This window comes from Gavialis gangeticus, unplaced genomic scaffold (genome assembly GCF_001723915.1).
Source record: "Gavialis gangeticus isolate Ggan-Ray unplaced genomic scaffold, GavGan_comp1, whole genome shotgun sequence".
In the NCBI taxonomy this organism is placed as follows: Eukaryota; Metazoa; Chordata; order Crocodylia; family Gavialidae; genus Gavialis; species Gavialis gangeticus.
This window is the reverse complement of record NW_017729019.1, coordinates 8,806,217-8,825,120: the sequence shown is the minus strand read 5'-3', so window position 1 is coordinate 8,825,120 and position 18,904 is coordinate 8,806,217. Positions and strand designations below refer to the sequence as shown.

General features: G+C 45.9%; 1 protein-coding gene across 3 annotated transcripts in view; it reads right to left on the bottom strand.

Annotated features, from left to right (window-relative positions):
* Nucleotides 1-18,904, bottom strand: part of SRGAP2 (SLIT-ROBO Rho GTPase activating protein 2) — a 206,589-nt gene that overhangs the window by 25,525 nt on the left and 162,160 nt on the right. For 2 of the 3 annotated variants that reach the window (XM_019514009.1, XM_019514010.1), the window contains exons 12-18: nt 17,821-17,851; nt 15,606-15,666; nt 13,347-13,424; nt 11,309-11,443; nt 9,718-9,823; nt 5,676-5,900; nt 1,851-1,930 (exon numbers count right to left, since the gene is read on the bottom strand). In XM_019514009.1, the coding sequence (XP_019369554.1) occupies nt 1,851-1,930; nt 5,676-5,900; nt 9,718-9,823; nt 11,309-11,443; nt 13,347-13,424; nt 15,606-15,666; nt 17,821-17,851 (716 nt within the window). Of the gene's footprint in view, nt 1-1,850; nt 1,931-4,915; nt 5,208-5,675; nt 5,901-9,717; nt 9,824-11,308; nt 11,444-13,346; nt 13,425-15,605; nt 15,667-17,820; nt 17,852-18,904 lie in introns of those variants that run through there. The other variant, XM_019514011.1, reaches the window with a different exon arrangement.

Sequence of the window (18,904 nt, the reverse complement as noted above, 5' to 3'; positions counted from 1 at the left end):
TAGGTGGACCTTTCTCCTCCTTAAGCTCAGGCATGTGTGGACGTAGCTGTGCACCTGCCTGGCTGTTGTGTTGCATAGTGGGATCATCTATATGTGTGCCAGAGTGCACAGTTGTTACTGTGCAATCATATAGTACTTGCATACTAAATGACTGCACAGTAACTGACATTACTGCACAGTACCAATGCCTCAAAAACTGTGCAGGAGAGCAACTGTTTAACGTCTTTCCATCAATTCATAACTCAAAGAGCCTGGATATGCTCTCATTACGGCCTCATTATGTTGCTGAGGGTGTGCCAGCCCCAGCTTTGGAGGGCCCAGTCACTCGTACATCATGTCGAAAGTTAGCAGAACAACCACGACCTTTTACAGAGAGACGCTCCTTCTCTCTACCCACGCATCCTGACGCTCACTCACTGGGTTCTCCTCTGGAGAGCAAAGGAAAGTATTTTCCATGCTGACGTGCTTCTAAGCGTCTACAAACGACACCAGGCAGCCATTGCATGTGTAGCAGGCCGAACTCCAAGGTAGTTTTGTCTTGGGAGTTGGTACCTGAATGTGCGATGCATACACCCATTTCACCCAGTGCCCAGAAGCTGACTCAGCCGCCAGCCAAGCAGTGAGAAGAGAACGTTATCTTTTAAAACAAGCCTCTTAAGTTGGTCAACAGGCAAATTCTGACCCTGGTTTACACTTCTGGGTAAACAGAAGGGAGTTTGCCTTTCTTTAGAGCAATCAAACTCCTTCAGTAGGAAAGCAGTTCAATTCCCCATGCACTGTTAAGGGCCTGCGACTTTTCAGAAGAACAAGCTGCTTGACAGAGACCCTGAAGTCACGTCCTTTCATCCCCCTCATCTTGGTACTTCCCTCTGACACCTTGACTAGAAGTTTCTTTTCAGACCGTGCCTTGACCCCCCACACTCCTGGCAGAGCTGCAGGTGACACAGTTCAGTAGCATTTACTTCCTTGTTGGCGAGCCAACATTGTTAAGCCAGCAGGAACGGGCCGTGGGTAAGGGAAAGGTTCGTTAGCTGGCACAGTGATAAAGCACAGGAGAGGCCCAAGCACAAAAAGTCAACCAGGCTGTTAAAGGTGACTTAGAAAGGGATGCCATCCAACTGAAAACCATACTCCCCCTCTGACCTGCAGCAGCCCCTCTAGTCCCAGACGACCCCCAGGGGGGAGGATAACTGGGACGGATAAGAAACAGATGCAGGGTGCTGTAGTAGGTCAGGCTGTGATGTGTGCACTGGTCAGCCATCCTTCCCCAGGAATGGCAGTGTGGAGGAGGAGGAGGAGCGGGAAGGATCCCCCACCCCCGGGCCTGGCTCCTGGGGCAGGGGGGAAAGAGGGAGGGCCTCTCCCTTTTTTTGGCTTGTTTGTTTGAAACAAAAGCAATTGGAGCTTGCACACGCGCAAGCTGCTGCCTGCCAATGCCACTGAAAGGGGAGAAGCCTGGCAAGCAGCATGCACCGAGGGAAGTGGGAGAGCAGGCCCAAGCACGTTCGTTGCTTGGCGCTCTGCTGAGCTCACGCTTCCCAGCGCAAAGGCCCGTCCAAACACCGTGAGCACACATAGGCTGTGCACAATGTTTCCCGAGGAAGGGGCATGCCCGGGGGGGCTGCCGGGAGAGGGAGCGCTGGGCAACTGGGTGTTTTTGGAGAGTCAGTCGGTGTCTAAAAATCCCTGCTGGCCTCCTCCCTTCTTCGGTTTCGGGCAGGGAGGGCCCCACATAAGGTCTCTTCTCATTCAGTCAATTCCCCGTGAGAGTATCCCTCTTTGAATTTAAACCATGTAACAGCATCCCCTCAAACTGGACTCTCTTACAAGTGGCCAAAGGCTTCACATACCATCGTCGCTGGTATGGTGTTCAGCTGTTATATCCTGAGCCGAATCGTCTGCTGAGGCCATCTCCCCGTGAGGGCTTTCGCTGTATGGGAGGAAAGAGACAACGCGTTACCCTGGAGGAAATCAAGTCCTGCCGTCTATAGAAGTCACAGCTGACACTACTGGATCTGAAAACCTAGATTTCACTTTCCTCTGTGGAAAGGGGATTCATTTCCACGCATTGAAATCAGTGAGGTTAAGGTCAAGCTAAGCCCTAATTTGCTTCAGCAGACGGAGCACATTCTTCACCTTGTGTACATTGTCAGGAAATTAAAGCAGGCAAGCCAGAGTTCAGACCTCATAACCCAGCTCTCGGGAGACTGAAGGGAAAGGCAGAGACAGAAAAGGCATATTAGGTTTTGTTCGTCGTCTCTGTCACACCAGGATTATTTCCTACACTATATTCTCCGCTGCTCGGTCTAATTAGCTAGTTACCTGAGTGATGAGATGTCTGTCACTTCCCTAGGGGAGATTATTCCACTTTAATAAGATGTTTCAGATTTTTTTCTCCCAATGATCAGTTTAAATGTTCCTTTTCATTTCATCAAACAAGCGACTCCCATATCATATTAACTTGCTCGGGTCTTTATTTACAGACGTCTAAGCACTAATAGATCTCATGTCTAAACATTACAGGAGGCAAAGCCTTAATAAGATCACATGCACACAAAGTGGAAAACAAAGGTTATGCGTCCCTAATGGCAGGATTACAAGAGCAAGTTACTGCAAAGTAGAACTAGGGCGTGAACTCGGGGCGGCAGCTACTCTGGGATAACTGCCTGTGTGTGCACACTCACCTGGAGGTATGTGCAAGGCAGCAGCCCCCCTCCGTGACAATGAGCAAGTTATCTCACACATGGACTAGGGGGTGAGAGTGTGCACATGGGCAGTTACTGGGGAGTAAGCAGCACTAAGTTGTATCCTAACTTACTTCCATGTAACTTGTTTGCCTGAAGATTAAGGAGCCAGGAAGGCAGCTCCTCGAGGCCGGAAAAAGGAGAACGCGAAGAGAAGTCGTAGCTTCTCTCACGCAACCCTCCGGAGCTGAATGCCAGTTGGCAATGAAGGCTTGTCTGTCTTTACTCTGCAGCACACCTTGAACCACTCTGCGGGGAACGGTCTCCCCTCCCTTATACCAGAAGTGGCTGATGAAGGGAAAACCTGTTTGCTTTCAAGTCTTATTCTCCGGGAGGAATGAAGCAAGGACTGGATGGAGCCCTTTTGCAGACAGGTTTATAGCCTTGTGTGCTACACTGAATGGACCTTAAATCATATCAAAAGTAGTTTTTACTTCTCTTCAGAGAGCAGTAACTTGATCCGTCTTTTTTGGGCCTAAAACTCCTGACTTCAGAGTTCACCAAAGCCTTGCGTTTTCCTTTTAAGAATTTTTTTGCGATACCTCCGCTATGTTTTTTGGGATCCTATGACCCCAGCTGACTTCCTGCCTTTTGGGCGGGGGGCTGGACTCGATGATCTTCCGGGGTCCCTTCCAGCCCTAATGTCGATGAAATCTATGAAATGTTTAAACAAACAAAAACAAACAAAAACAAAAACAAAAAAACCCCGAAACCCAACCTCCCCTCTCAAAAAGCCCCCAAACCTGAACAATGCTTGCATCTCATTACACTTAATCCACATAACAAAACACTCCTCCTGGCCACCTTCTGAGCACGTATCTAGGAAGGCATTTGTCCATTTTCCCATCCTTACTAGGAAAGATAAAGGCTTTGCAAAGTTTATAAAAGAATTTAAAACCAACGGGAAGCCCCAGGAGGGCTCTAGTATTAAGGGCTAAGGTTTCACCCAGACTGTGAAGTAATGCAGTGTACAACCCACTCTAATGATCTAAACACTGCAAAAAAACCAGCAGCAGCAGGCAGGTCGCACGCCTTCCCTTCCCCCTCATGCAGCACTTTAAACCAAAACCTGCCCCTGCCCCTGCTACAGAAAGACCCCTTCTATCACACCGGCCCTGGGGTGCTGTCACGGGAAGTGCTAGGCTGCTGGATTTCTCCGTGAACGCTGGGGAAGTGTCAGCAATACATACTGCCAGAGGAATGCAAAGCAAGTGGAGCTCTATGCCAACCATCTTCTCCCCTGCCACTCTCTGAGCCTCATGTGGCCAAGAGCAGGATTCCTAGACTCTGACTACCGCCCCGGTTAGACAGTGCTTTACTAGGCCTTTCTAACATGGTGTCAATCTGCTCAGACACACTGACAAGGGGTGGGACAGGATCCAAAACAATTTGCCAAAGGTGCATCCAGCAGAAAACTGCGCTTCATGCCCCACCCTGCTCTGCCCTGGAGGCAAGTGGCTTCAGTCCCCCTCAGCAGCTGCCGACTACAAATGACTACAGCACAGCAAAGTAAATTGAGATACATGATGGGATATTTTAGGACTAATTAAACTCTCTTTTCCATGCCTCCAACCCCAAATGCAGAGACAGGCTTGTTCATAATGGAGGGTGTGCAGAGAAGGGTCTGACTTTACACGGTCCTCTCAACTACCTGCATCCAGGTACCCTAATGTTTTCCAAAGCAGGTTACGATTAAAAAAGGCTTCTTGACAGCCACAGAAACTGGAGCTATGCAGGTTACACAGAAGTGCCCTGCACTGTGTCCTCTGTTCTGGCTAGGTTTGGGTGAAGCCTTTGTTCTCTGAGGTAGGAGCCTTGCCCCCTGTCGTGCCCTTGTGAAGGTCTATGCATACATCAAATAATAAAAAGGTACTAAACACTCAATATTTTCATCTCCCTCTCCCTATAGGCAAACCTCACATTTCATGACAACGCAGGATTTAAGGCAACCCATACAACTGAGCCAGCCAGTGAGATACGGGCAACGCCCCTACATCAGCTATGAGGGCTAAATGAATTGAACTGCTTTTGCCATGGGCCTCCGAGTCGAGTTGGAGCAATTTGCATGGAGCTACCTCACAGTTCATACCTGCAGCAGCAAGAGTTATATTAGCTTGCAGCACAGCCGAAAAACCAAACAGAGGCCAGCTCTGCCGCGAACGTGACTTCAATTTATTTTTTAATGAATATAAAAATAATCATTTACATTCCTGGGGGTTAGTGGGTGGGGAAAGGCAGTTTAACATTCTTCCTTTTCAGTGGGAGGTGGGAGAGATCAATTCAGCCACTAGGAAAGCAAACACCTCCCTTCTCCCCTCCCCAGCCTTCCACCCCAGATGACAGGAGCCGCACTGGCTGAATTGCTTCCAGATGTTGCCTGCAGACAGAATGCGAGGCCTGATCTCCTGGGCTTTGGGTTGGATGGAAATGGTGCTTTTGTATTTTCCTTCTGTCGGTGCTGCCCTGAACAAAAAAAGAAAAAATCAAACCCTGCTGCAGCTTTCTAGGTTCAGCTGCAATCGACCCTGTCACTAAAGCAAACGTGCTCAAGGCAGGCAAAGAGAAAATAAGAAAAAAAAGTGAGAAGAACAAGTTGTGAATGTAAGCATCAGCTGCGTGGCTTTGCCAAGGTGGTCGTGGTCACTGCCATAATAGCCAAAAAAAGCAGTCACAGGACCATCCTTCAGGTTAGCAAAGAACAGGTCTGACATTTGTCTGGTAGGCAACCTCCTACCAAAGCTTGCCTGCGTCAGATAAACTAGCAGCTCTCCAAAGAGACAATAACCATCTTGTTCTTTCACAGTCCAGGCTTTGGAACATGTTTAAATTCTGGAATTGGGTTCGACTCCAGAATCAGACCCAAGGCACAGCGCTCGACTGCCTTGTACAATTCACTAAACAGAAGAAACCCAAGCACAATTCCCAACGTACCAGTAATCCTCAGTGCTTCCACCTCTGCTATAGACAGGGCCCTCCAGTTCTCTTGGTCCTGGGAAGATGTTCTCATGTTGGATGATGATGGTTTTGATCAGCTCGTTGACATGAGCCTGGCAGGAGACCTGATCATGGCCTTCAGGCACAGACATCAGCGTGGGTCCAAAGCAGATGGCTAAGTTGTAGGGATCCATCATGTTCTCTTCACTGAACTGAGATAAACTGCAAAAAAACAAGGGAAAGTTGAGGAGGTGAGGGGAAGCAGGATTAACAGGAGCAAACAATGGCAGCATTTCCTGCTAGGGAACAGAGAATGGGATCTGGAGCATTATCTCAGAGCGCTCTGCTCTTTGAGCCTGGTCCACCGGGCCATGAATCTTTTTGGGTCAAGAGAGATGAAAACAAGAGAAAATGATGACATTTACTGGGAAACAGAGAGCTCTGCTAGATGCCCCTCCTGGGATCCGACAATCTGATCTGCTCCGACTTGCACAAATACAGCTTCCTAGCTACAGCCTTTGCTGAAAGCAGAGAAAACCTCCCGCTTGCCAACACACAGATTTCTTTATTGAACTGATTGGGCACGTTCCATTTTCTTAATGTCCTCCTCAACTAGCATGCCCAGGATGTCTTACAAAACAACGCGTCACTAGACAGTTCCCCGGTCGAACGGTTTATTCTTCTGGCCACCTGGATTTCAGTGCTGGGGATTTATTTACATGTCGCCTGCTTGGTGCACCCTGCACAGAAAGCAGCTGCCATGATAACACCCGAGCTCCAGCCAAGAGGCCAGTGCCAGCTTGACTGAGGCACTGCTCCTCCCCAGATCGCAGCGTGGGGCACTGCATACAGCAAGGAAGCTGGCAGTCAAGAAACCACTCTGCTCCCTTCCATTCGCACCTCTCTCAGCCCGAGCTCCTCCCAAGCCCAAAGCTTAAGCTCCAAGCTCTCGCTTCCTATGGAAAGAGAGCCACTAGGACTTAGCATTAGTTTCAGTGACACACAGAATGCCTTTGAAGTCTAATAACTAGGCCACTTACAGCTAGAAACCTCAAAGGGATTTGAGAAGCTCGGGGACTGTATTGCTTTGAAAGGTACTGGGCCATTGACTTTACAAGTGGAAGGACATTCTGCTTTATTACTGCTGTTCATAATCGGTTTGCAGCTCTGAGCTCAGCCTGGTCCCCTTGGCCTGACTGAGCATATTTGGTAAAGCAGCCTGTAAAGTCAGCCTGTTCCCAAAGAGCCAAAGGGTTTCTCATCAAGGGTTTTTACAGAGCTTATCTAAGATTCCCCTAGTGCCTCTCGATGCTGCATTTCCCACAGAGCAACTGTGTTTTTAAAACATACAATTTTCATCTGAATAAATTTTACCCTAAGCCTGTAATTCAAGCCTTTTGGGGCACCCAATTAATGATTAAGCATCAGAGAGCAAAGTTACAGTATGCACCCTGCCCCTGCCTCCCCCTATTAAAAGCCCTGTTTTCCAGTTCATTTCTTAGGATAATCAAAAGCTAGAGAGGCTGGAAGGGAATATTTATTTCAGTGACTCCAGAAGTGACATCTGTGGAAAGAGTCTCGAGGCAGGAAAGAACTTCCTTCGTAAACTGTTGTGGAAAGAGGATGTATTGCAGCCTTCCCTCCGAGCTGCACATAGGACATAGGAACGAGAGGACAGGGGTCGTTTTGTGAACGCGCTTTCATTTTCCACAAAGAAAATCCACATACACATCAGGGGATCCCCACATCATCATCATCATCATCATGACTCTTCATGTAGTTTTATGTAAGCAAGTAGCATTCAGCAAGAACAGCTAATGAAGCCCAAGACTCAGATAAGAGTCTTGAACTTGTATTATGTAATGCAGATTGCTACGTGAGCACTACAGCCAACATATTGTTGTTTATACCCTGCTTTCCAAAGTCCTTGGTCAATCTGCACATACAAGAGTTACTTCACTTACCAGAAAAATGCAGATACCTCTAGGGTGGAGCACAGCAGCTGTTCAAATGTACAGCCAAAAAATAGCATCTTTCAAAACAGTCAATTTTTAGGTAAGATTTTGACCTGGCATCTAGATGCACTCTACCAAAGTGAAACGGGCCCTGCAGTCAGTACAAGCAGTAGGATCTCAGTTTCATGCCTCATTTAAGAGAGAACATAATGCCCTTGCTCTCATTCAGAGGTAACGGTCCTGTATTTGGAAGAAAGAGCGACATCCACAGAAACAGCAGTCCTGGTTCCCAGAGCACGTGGGGCTTCTCCTGATGAGTCTCCCATCCAGGTCGACCTAGGCCTGGTCCTGTCTAGTTTGCAATTCGGTGGCTTTCACAGCCTCCGGGAGTAAGTCTGTAAGCTGGGGTGAGCTTTACCTTGCTTTTGGCTTTCCTAGGAAGGCAGCCTGAGGGCTCTTATGGAGCTCTATGCTTGTAAATCCAGGTGGCTTCTGAAGTCCTACTAATCCAAGAGCCAACACAATTGAACAAGCTACCAGGATTGCTTTTTTTCAGCTGAAAGTCCACGGGAGCTGCAGAGGTATGTCTACACACAGAGCTCAGTCCCTCGAGCTTCAGGGCAAGTTCTGCTGCACTGTTCCATATCACTGTTTGCTCAATGGCAGTAGCACATTTACTTATCGATTAAAATCAATGCATTTCTACAGCTGCTTGGAGAAATCTTCTCTCCCAAGCACCACACAAACCAAACGCACTATTTCTCAAAGGGCAGCTCCTCCCAGGTCACAAAGTAGGAACATTAATCCATTCTGGAAACCCAATTTTCCTGCATTTTATTGCAAGCACAGTGAAAGGGGTAAGGGCCTGCTTTGTCTAGATAGTTTGCATGCCCTATGGGACAGTGATGAGAGGGCAAGAGGTTCCAGCTCCCTCCAAGTTATTTATAGCTGAAACCTCAAATTGCAGCACTAGACATTAAACTCAATCACAAGGAAAAGGATGACGCGTTCACATCCTCCAAGCTGCTAGAATGACACTACTCAGTGATGAATAAAACGATGCTCTACAGAGTTCGGCTCTGAAGTACTAGCAGCCGAAGCTTTTAGTACCATCGCTTCCACGATTATCACAGGTCAAGCAGACGGAGAAACACCCACCTAGAGCCATTAGGACAGTTGTTGTTTTCTGTCACCTCCTTTTAAATGCTCCCTGCCAGCAGCTTTGGCAATGATTAGTGGTGACCTACAAAATGCAGCTCCAGAGCTCAACTCCCCCAGAGTTTGGAAAGGCTTTTAATCCAGACATTTAGTTCAGTCTGTTCCAAAAAAGGCCTGGTGGAAAGCTCACAGCTTAGAGAAAACCCAGGGTTGTTCTGGATCTGTGGATGAATTCAAGCTTGCGTACTGCATGTATCCCGTATATATTTTAAGCATCTCTTCCCTAATGAAATCTCTATTTCTTATCCCTTTTGCAGTGTAGACACGATGAACAGCAGCAACATAGCATCACCTCCACTGCTTTACTAGCTTCCACACAGGCCATGTTGAAGTCCCTTTTCTAGCTCCCACATTTCTTATTCTTACCATTCTCCAGAGTCCCAAGTGCTGAACAGAGATCAAGACTAGGCTCCCTCTGCAAGCAATGCCCCACATACCAGCCAGCTGTGGCAGGTGGCTCAAAAATACAGAAGATCCCTCCCTTCCCAAGAAGGATCGAGCTCACTGCTTAAATAGCACACGCTGCCTCTTGCTGGCTGGGGACCCATATCCTCATCCTGCATGTTGCATTTCCACTCGGTTTCCAAGCCAACTGTGTCGTATTAATTTTCAGCACTTGAACTCTGTCAAGATTGCTGAAAACATTCTTCCAGTTGTAACGCATAAGGCTGAGGGGCTCAGCAAAGCCAACACAATAATTAAACAGGAGGCTGAGAGGCAACAGAGTACAGAAAATGGCTCTCGTACCCTGAACTGCTGCTCTGATCAGATACTGCCAAGTGTCAAGCCTCCAGCCCTATAATCCATCACATTTACACAGTCACCACCTGCTACTGCAAGGCACTGCGGCTTTCAGGAATACTCACTGATTGAGGAATGCAAAGAGGTATCTCATTACAATCAGAGTGGTTTTGGGCAAGTTCAGAAGGACTTTCCGGATGTGCAGTGCTCGCTCTTGTAAGTTATCCATTGCTGAAAGGATAGAAGAACAAACAAGAGTTAATTTATAACACCGGGTCCATAAGACGCACTGAATCTACATCTGCGTGGTAAGCTTGGAGGTTCCCTATGGGGGTGTGCACACTGTTAAAAGCCAGGACAAGGAGCACAGGTACTTGGCAGAAGAGGGAAGGGTCTGTACGCTTCCCCTGCTCTTCTCTCGTGGGAGGATGCGAGCTACGCAGAGCCTCCTCTGTGAAAGCTTTTACAGCAGCAGTGCATGGCATGCGTCAGAGCCACAGGTTCTCTCATGGCGTGGGTGCGCCGACTGTCATCTGTTTCAGTAGTTCCAACATAAAAGCTCATTCAAACTAACTTTGAAAGGTGGGAGTTTAGAAAGAGAAAAAAAATCTCTGGTACAAAACTCAGAGGAGATTAACATAGTTAAAGGGTGAGGTAAAAGCTCTCTGTGCAGCAGCCTACTGAGAAACAAGTGGGCAGCATAAATCCTCAGTCTTGGAAGGGCAACGTTATTTGGAAGCAGACTTCTCCTTTCATCTAATATGAATTCAACTTTGTAAACTCATTTACAGCGAGAAGAAAACCACGAGTCATTTCGGAAGCAGTTATCTTCTGCTCCACTTCAAAGGCTGTTGCTGCGATGGATATTCTGCCGCTCGGACAATGGAGTCATTCTTTGCTCCTGAATGACTCGGCAATAATGGGCCCATTTAAAACTTGGGCTGCCAAGAACAAAAAGGAAAAAAAAAGCCCTTGAAACGATCAAAGTTGGTCACAGTCGGACTATAAACGCTCTCATGGTAGATATTCCATAGCCAGAGTCTATAAGGATCCCCTCGTGCTTATGGAAAAGGTATTCAGGCACATTAAAAAACAGCTGTTTCCCTCCTGGATACACACAGCAAGCACTGGAATAGATATGCTGGATAAAGTCTCCCCAGCCTTAGGGACGGGAGACAGGAGAGGAAAACCCCCACCTAGACTGTGCTTCCAACGTAGCACTTACAAGCATTGAACTGAGGTCTTAAAGGCCATTATTGTTTTGTTTTTTTGTTTTTTTTTTTTTTAAGGCAATACTTCATGAGGAGTGTCTTGGAACATGCAGTGGCTGCCACCCTGGAAGCAGGCTACAGCTCCTGAGAAGCCCACTCATGCTGTTCTCCAACTTGCTTTTCTATATAGACCCCACTGTCAGAGTAAGAAATGGTTCAAAAACAGAGCTAAGCAGTCTTTTCTCGACAGCGGATGGGGTCCAGGGCCTAAGAGATCAGAATAAAGACTTTGGAGAGGTGACGCTCAAGAAAGCTCTCTCAGCTGCATTGGAAAATAAAACTGATGCTCTCAGTGCCATGCAAAAGTTTACCCTAATTACCTTAATTAGATTGGGGGCAAAGGCAGGCAGAGGTAGAACAGGTTTGGGGGCAGTAAAAAGGGCCCATGCATTCCTTCTCACATCTTCTGTTCCAAGCGGAAAAGACCACCCCTCCCCATACTTACTGACACAGGCGATCAGGTCGTGGAAGATGTCCTTCGGGAAGAGAGGGTGCTCCAGCCCTCGAAAATAGAGTTTCAGAACCCCTGCGATTGAGTCCATATCATGGTCGTTCTGGTCCCCAGCCAGTGGATCCTCCCCTAGTTACAAGAAAACGAGGAGGAGGAAAGAATGAGAAGGCCGCAGAAGAGCCCAACACTACCCTGCTGGAAGGAAAGGTCTTGGCCAGGGAAGAGGATCCAGGTGGCCCAAATATACCCGAATGCCCAGAAGGCAAGGGGAGGGATGGAGACCCTCCCTTCACAGACAGTGATCAAGTGAAGGCTGCTGTTAGGGGCTTTCTTCTGACAACAAGGTCGTCATGTGGCCCCAGTCGAAAATCCGATCGCTGTAGCTGCCCACCCGTAGCACAAGAGAAGCGGAGCCGTCACTTCCGTAGGCTTTTGCAGTCAATGCTTTGGTTGGAGGAAAGAGACCACGCACCCAGCATACAGCAGCAGCATTAGAGGGTTTGCGAGCACTGCCCTAGGCAGGTCTGTGCTTCAGCGTGGGTTGGATTTACGGGCAAACATAAGCAGGGTGCTGCTTTTGCCAACTGCTGCTGTGGCTGGGCTTGGAAGGAAGCAGATGTTTTGTGCTGGACTGGCAGAAGAAGGGATTGTGGGGTAGTTCATTTGTGATTGTACATATGCTGTAGTTTGTCTGTATTACAAAGAAAAAGATACCCACTTCAGGAACTGCTCCCTGCGGAAAATCCCCTATCAGATACAATTAGATTTAATGATGGGGCAAACCTCAAATCGAAGCTATATATATCCATTATGTGACTGAAATTACCAAAGCTCGCCTATTACCTTAATAACACACAGGATAATAAATGGGCCACTACGAAGCAGAGCACTATCCTTGATATTAACTGCCACCATGGGTTCTGGATGAAGTAATAAACTGCACAGACATTATTGTTAACTTTGTCAGTTCTCTACATCATCTGCTTCAGAGGGACAAGCTAAAAAAAAAAAATCAATGTTATTTATTTCAGTGGGGTGGTGCTGGAACAAGAGACTATTTTCCCAGAGTTGCCCGGCACCTGTCCTTTACTTTAAAAAAACAAAAATAAAAGCCTTTGGGTCAGCTGCTGTAAAACCCTTAACCACACCTCCCCCTCAACCTCTAAAATACACATGCACACACTTCCTTTGTTCTCCGAGATCTTCCAGTTTATTCGGGAAAACAGGGTGACATCTCTTAGATCTGTCACATGCACACACACCCTGGTATACATGGCAGTGGAAATTTCCTATGCTTAGGTATACGCGTTGGAGAGACAACTGCACGTGAAAACATATGGTTTGTGTTATAAATGATATGCACCAAAAGGCAAGACTAGTCATGATTTCTGGAGTCCCAAATGAGGCTGGGGCCATAAGCTGCTAGGATCTCAGAGGTAGCTGACTCCTCTGGTCCATCCGAGGCAAGGAGATTGGGCCAGCTATGAACTCATGGGTCAGATGGCCAATCCCATACACACCAAAAACTGTATTAAAATCCTTAAGAAATGAGAAGTGACCTGAGAACTCCTCTCTGGCATGGTCATGTCTAAACTAAAAGCAGTTGCAGAGCTTCACAAAAGTCATCAGTTGCATGACATTGCACCAAGGGCCAGGGGTTATGCAGAAGGCAGAGAGGAGCCATTTACAAGACAGAAAAAAATGAGACAAGGCAATTACTCCTATTGAGGAAATGCTCGGCACCTTTAAGGATGCATGGAGTCATTAAACAATCAGCCATGGCAGATGATGACATTCTGAATGATTGTTAGACAGTGATGTTACAAGATGTGTAACATAATGCCAAGTGACTTCAGATGTTCACGGTTAACAAGCATTGGAAAAATGCTCTGCATCAAGTCACTGATATAGTGGTAAGCATTCAAAAACAAAATATAACACCATCCGTTGCATTCAAGACAGCAAAGCTATTTTACAATGGCAAGTGCAACGTATGGAAGCATGTGGCAACTGATTCTGCGATGCCCCTTACCTCTCTCAAATGCGTTTTTGATATCGTTCACCTCAACCTGTGATCCAGACACTCTGAATATCCCTTCATGCTGCAACCCTATAAAAACAGCAGAAAAATCCATAAGGAAAGTCAAAGACCAACTCAATTCCACTTCTGTCTAGGTAAGGTTGTGCAAGTCTATATGGGGTCGTATCGGTACAACAGCATAAACAGAACCGGAGACAGGCCAAATGCTCTACCCCTCTTTGTAAAAACTTCTTCCTACAAAACAAAAAAAAACCAAAAACAAACTCTCAGAGAAAGACTGCAAGGCAGAACAGAGCTGACACATTGGAAGAAGGTGAAAAAATATTCACTTTGCCAATACACTACAGGAATAATAAGTAATAGTATCTTAACCTTTTTCCACAACTTCTTGCATCTTGGAAGTATCCCAAAGCACTTTACAAACCTAACAGACATGTATACAAGCTGCATGCGCGCTTAAAAGCAATCCGCTCTTGAAATGCAGCCTCTCTTTGGAGCAGAACACCAAACCCATTTCTTGATAAAGCATAACATTAGAAAACAGCCCAGGACAAGAAGCAAAAAGTAATGTATCCAGTTGGCATTACAGAATTTAATATGACTTAATGTGATACCTGGCACTCGAGAGGAGTGTAAGATATTCCAGTAGAGTAACAGACATTAGGAAGTCATTAAAAGCAATAGACAAGTCGGTGAAGTATTGCGATATATTACTATAAAAACATTTTTGTTGGCACAGGAAATACGAACGGCAAATGTTGCAGTCCACCATTTTCACGCATAAAGGAATTTCAACACAAGGAAGCAGGCCTTCCCCTTTGTACTGTAAGCCCCCTGGAACATGGGCTCTTTGCAAAGCTCCGAGCATGTTACGGCAATGTGCACATAACAAGCAAGCCAGCTAGACTGGATCTGTGGCTCGTGCTCTCTCATAATTTTTGGTACTTTTTAATCACAAGGTAGTAGTGTCCGATTATTGTAGGACTCATACTTATTCCTGGCATCATCTATACATGCATCACATTGTACATTTAAATAAAGAACAAATACATTTATACACAAAAGCAGCACCAGTGAAATTGAAATCCAACCATTAACTAGAGGAACACACTCATTTAAAATCCATAATAAAGCTGATTCCCATAGTGTGAATGTATCAAGAAGTCAATTCTTTATAATTCTCCTCTGGCTAACACGAATTGGCTTTCTCCGATTTCAAATTGTACTTTTCATAAGTACATTTTGGAGTGGTGCGGGTGAGGAAGTGAAAGCAACACAATGCAAAACTTTGCACAGTGAAGCAATGACCAAAACAAAAGGAAGTAACAGTGGGCCTGTTATCTGGTTCTGCATTATTTAGATGAGATTGGGCCCTGCACATATACAAGTTTATGAACTAGTGGTTGTTTTTCATGCCATTACTAAACAACACAAAGGCCACACGTGAGTTACAATAATATCTACAGAAGGTAGCTTACAGCATTGAGGGGCTACGGCGTTAATCTTCAATACATGCACGTAGCCTTTGAAGACACTGCTGCAACAAGCAAGCAAATACATCTGCATCTGAGACCCTCCCAAGGGTCACTTGGGTGTTACTGGCAAGGACCATAGTTCAGACCTCCAAACAGGGGGAGATGTGTAATGAAGAGGGATGGATATTCAGAGGTGGGGCACGTCACATCCCAAAAAGACAAAGGCCCACGAACACCCACAACCTGGCAAGACGGACAGCAAGAGGTGACGGGCTAATTCCTTCAGGAGGGGAATACTGTCAGAGACCCAACTACAGCTTCACATGAGACTAAAGGGAAGTGAATAAGGAACTTGTGCTGAATGAAGCTTAAGGAAACTACAAGAGTTCCTTACTCAGAAAGGAGGCACCACTGAACTCTCCACATTTCCCAGCTCAAGTACAGGTAGCAACACAGCACCTACACATGTGTGGGATATGCAGGTGTACAGTGCTGCAGACCCATCTCTTCACCATGCCTACCCTGCGATCACCTTGCACAGACATGCGGTACCACGCTATGCTAAGCATTCAGAGGTGACTTCTGCATATTCGAGGGGGATTAACCTGATGGTCTGTTTCAACTTTTGATGTTTGCATCTTCGCTTCCTTGAGTTTGGGGGCTGGGGTCCAAATGCAGGTTTCTGGCTCCTTCTTCCTAGTGCTCAGGGCCCCGCCTCATTTTGCGGCGCACACGCCAGAAAGAGAATCAAGCGCTTATTTGCCTGAGAACTTACCATGTCTGCTAATGAATCGGATGCAGCTCTCCACCACCAGGGGAATGGCTTGGCTGGAATCCTGAGCAAGAAGGAAGACAATTAATAGTCAAAATGCACAGCTGAGAAGGGGGAAAAAGAAAAAAAAAAAAAACTCCACAACACTGAAATCCATGTGCCAACTTGGTAGGGCAACATTGCCTGCCAGGGATGGGGGTGGGGAAGAAATCATGCCACACCCACAGAGCGCTCAATATGGGAGAGTTTCGGGACACCTGGGAAATCTGCAGCTCAACTGGCCCATGAGGAAATGTTTGTTAACAAAGTTCATAATAGCAATATCAATGTATCCAGCTAATTTTAGAGTGGAACATTAGAGGAAAGCACATGTTCTGTGTCCCCAGAAGCAATTAAAACCTCAACCCAATGTGCAATTTAAGTGGTCAGGTCACAGTCAAAAGAACTGTTACAACCACATGCGAGCATTTAGGTTACCATGCACCATGGAGAGATCCAATTCTGCAAATAGCCTGGCTTTCTGTCTAGGTTTCCAAGTCACAGGGTACAGTAGGTCTGGTCCAATCAAGTTAGAGAGTAGGTTGGCAAGAGAGCTCAAAACACGACTTATTAATATGGCTATCAATATTCAGACAGGCAAATATTTCACTTTCTGTACAGGGAAGGATCCATTTAGAGCATGTAAACAAAGCAACAATCTCCACAACAGATGAGTGAGTCCAGGGGATTCAAAAGCTTCAGCTCTGCATGGAGAGCCTGCAGAGAACAGGAAATTCAAATGCTCTACATGCGCCGGTCAGTAATCAAGAGTCAGGTTTTCATTCAGGTTATGCCTCACCCATGAAAAGAGCATTCAAATCATACCGCGGACTATTCCATAACCAATAGCTCCACCAAAATTACTACTCTATCTTTAATCTAACTTCAGCCTGTAGCAGCCTTCATGCTAAATTACTGTAAAACCAAACATCTTCAGATGCGCCATGAAAACCAACTTTCCAAAAACCAGCATATTGGCTTTTTATGTGTAGCTTATAATTATTTTGCTCAAAACAGATCAAGGCAGAAATATTTTGCCTGCAATTTCTCCAACACCAAAAAAGATGTAAAACACAGTCTGCTTTACCCTCAAACGATGAGCCTAGTGACTAGGCACACTTGGAGCTGGTTATCCAGCTACGGACAATGACTTCAAATAGAAATGACAATGCACTCTCTTGCCATCTTAAAATGCCAGCATATGCAGATTTTTAAAAACTATCAGACCAAAAAAGAGCAGATGAAATGAAGCTTTATTTCTTTTTACTGATGTGAAAAAAAATCATGTTCAAATTCCTCCATACTCCAGAAGAGCATGATTTAGCTCATTTGTTATTAAAGGAGATGTTTACACAGCAATAAATTATCTGCTGTGGACAGAAAAGAAGACCCCCCTTGAAAAATCCTTGAAGTTGCTTTTATAATTAATAAAAGGTACAGCTAGCATGCAGTTACAGATCTAGTTCACAAAACTAGAGTAAGAAAAGTAAACTGGAGTAAAAAAAGTAAGGAGACACTAATAGGAGCATAAGCAGAATGTATGCCAGCAAGAAACAAGGAATGCAGGAGCCAAATCTTAATATAGGAATATTCAAGCTTGCTGCTCATGTAGGCTGCAGCCACTAGAGGTGATAGTGCTACAGATGAGCAGGCCAACCAGAAGACCTTGATGTAACCACATGCACGCCACAGGGGTAGACGAATTGAAACCGAATCAATACATTGCCTTGTTCTGTCCCAGCTGAAAGTTTCACCCGCAGCAAAGAGGTCTACTTCAACCTGCAACTTGCATGCCTTGATCATAGCCAATCCACCCACTGCTTAGTAGGAGGACCCTCAAAGACAAAATAAGGCCACATAAAAGTGGGAAGATAGTTGGGTGACGCGGACAGCTGGGAGGTCTAAGGCTTGCAGTCTGTTCCTTGTTTTGCCAATGCATGTGGCACCAAGTCAAACCACTCGACTTCTGTGCCTCAGCGTCCCTACCTGTAAAACAGAGATAATAGGATCCTTCGCACAGATCAGGCTCTTACGTCAACCTCATTATTATTTGCAAAATGTTTTGGACTCTCTGCTGGATGGGGATATGGATGTGCAAGTGCTGTAACTGCTGGAAATTACAAACGCTCATTTGGGGGAACATGGCAAGTTTTTAACAATTCAAGCAGTTCTCTATTACCTGCTTCCTTATAGTAGAGCTGCGCCTGCCACTGCTCAGAAGACCAGAATGAGCCATCCATGGAGAAGGGAGAGAAAAAGAGAGACAGAAAAGTCACCATGATGACTGACAGGTGAAGGACTCACTCATGTGGGGTTTCACACTGTTCTGGTGCTGGGGGAAGGAGCCAGATGCAGAAACCAACAGTAATGATTTACACTCAGTCAGTGTACAGGAATTTTGCAAAAGACTTAAAGTGATTTAAAATAAAAGCACTGTAATCCTGAAACTGGCACAGGGGAGCCTGCTGCCTTGACACAAGGCTCCACATAACCATTTACTTCCAAGCATATGGAAATCCATTATATAAACCTCCTCACTTCAGCTGAAGTTGGCCATAATCTGCAAAAAGCACCTCTCCAGAGCAGATCCATTATGCTGGGTGATTTAAACAGAAGCGGGGTGGGGGGGGGAGAAAGGGAGAGCAGCAAATTTGCTTGCTTCTGTGCTGTTATTATAGACATGTTAATGGGCTCTTTATTTTAACCTATGACAAAAATAAAAAGACCTGACAGCCACATTAAACCCTTTCCAAATCAAACCACGATTCCAAATGGCCCCCTGATTACTGTTTGTGTTGGGAGGTATTAGTGCCTGATCAAAATGGGATGCGAGCCTCCTCTCCTGGAAGTCTTTCCTCTTAGCTTATTTGTGGAATTTAGATATTCCGACAGTTTCCTGTTGAAATGAATCACAAGCAGTAAGGACGTAATGGATCATCCAATCCAAGTTCCTGCCAGGGCAGATGGCTCCTGCATTCACTAAAGGGATTTTATTGTGTTTAAGACCTACAGTGATGCGTGTGATTTTTTTCAGAAAAATCAGTAAAAACACCCCGCCCCACACATGCTGAAGGAGAAAAGTGAGGAGGTAGATTTCATGGGCTGTCACAGGCAATGAGGTGTATTTTAGACCATTAGCAAAAATGATTCTTCAATATTTAAAGTTGTTTCATAGTGAATAATATTTTATTATTACAGATGTCAGGCTCTAATTAGGCCCTGTCAGCTCTGCTTACCATGAGGAATGGGAGATGAAGGAACCA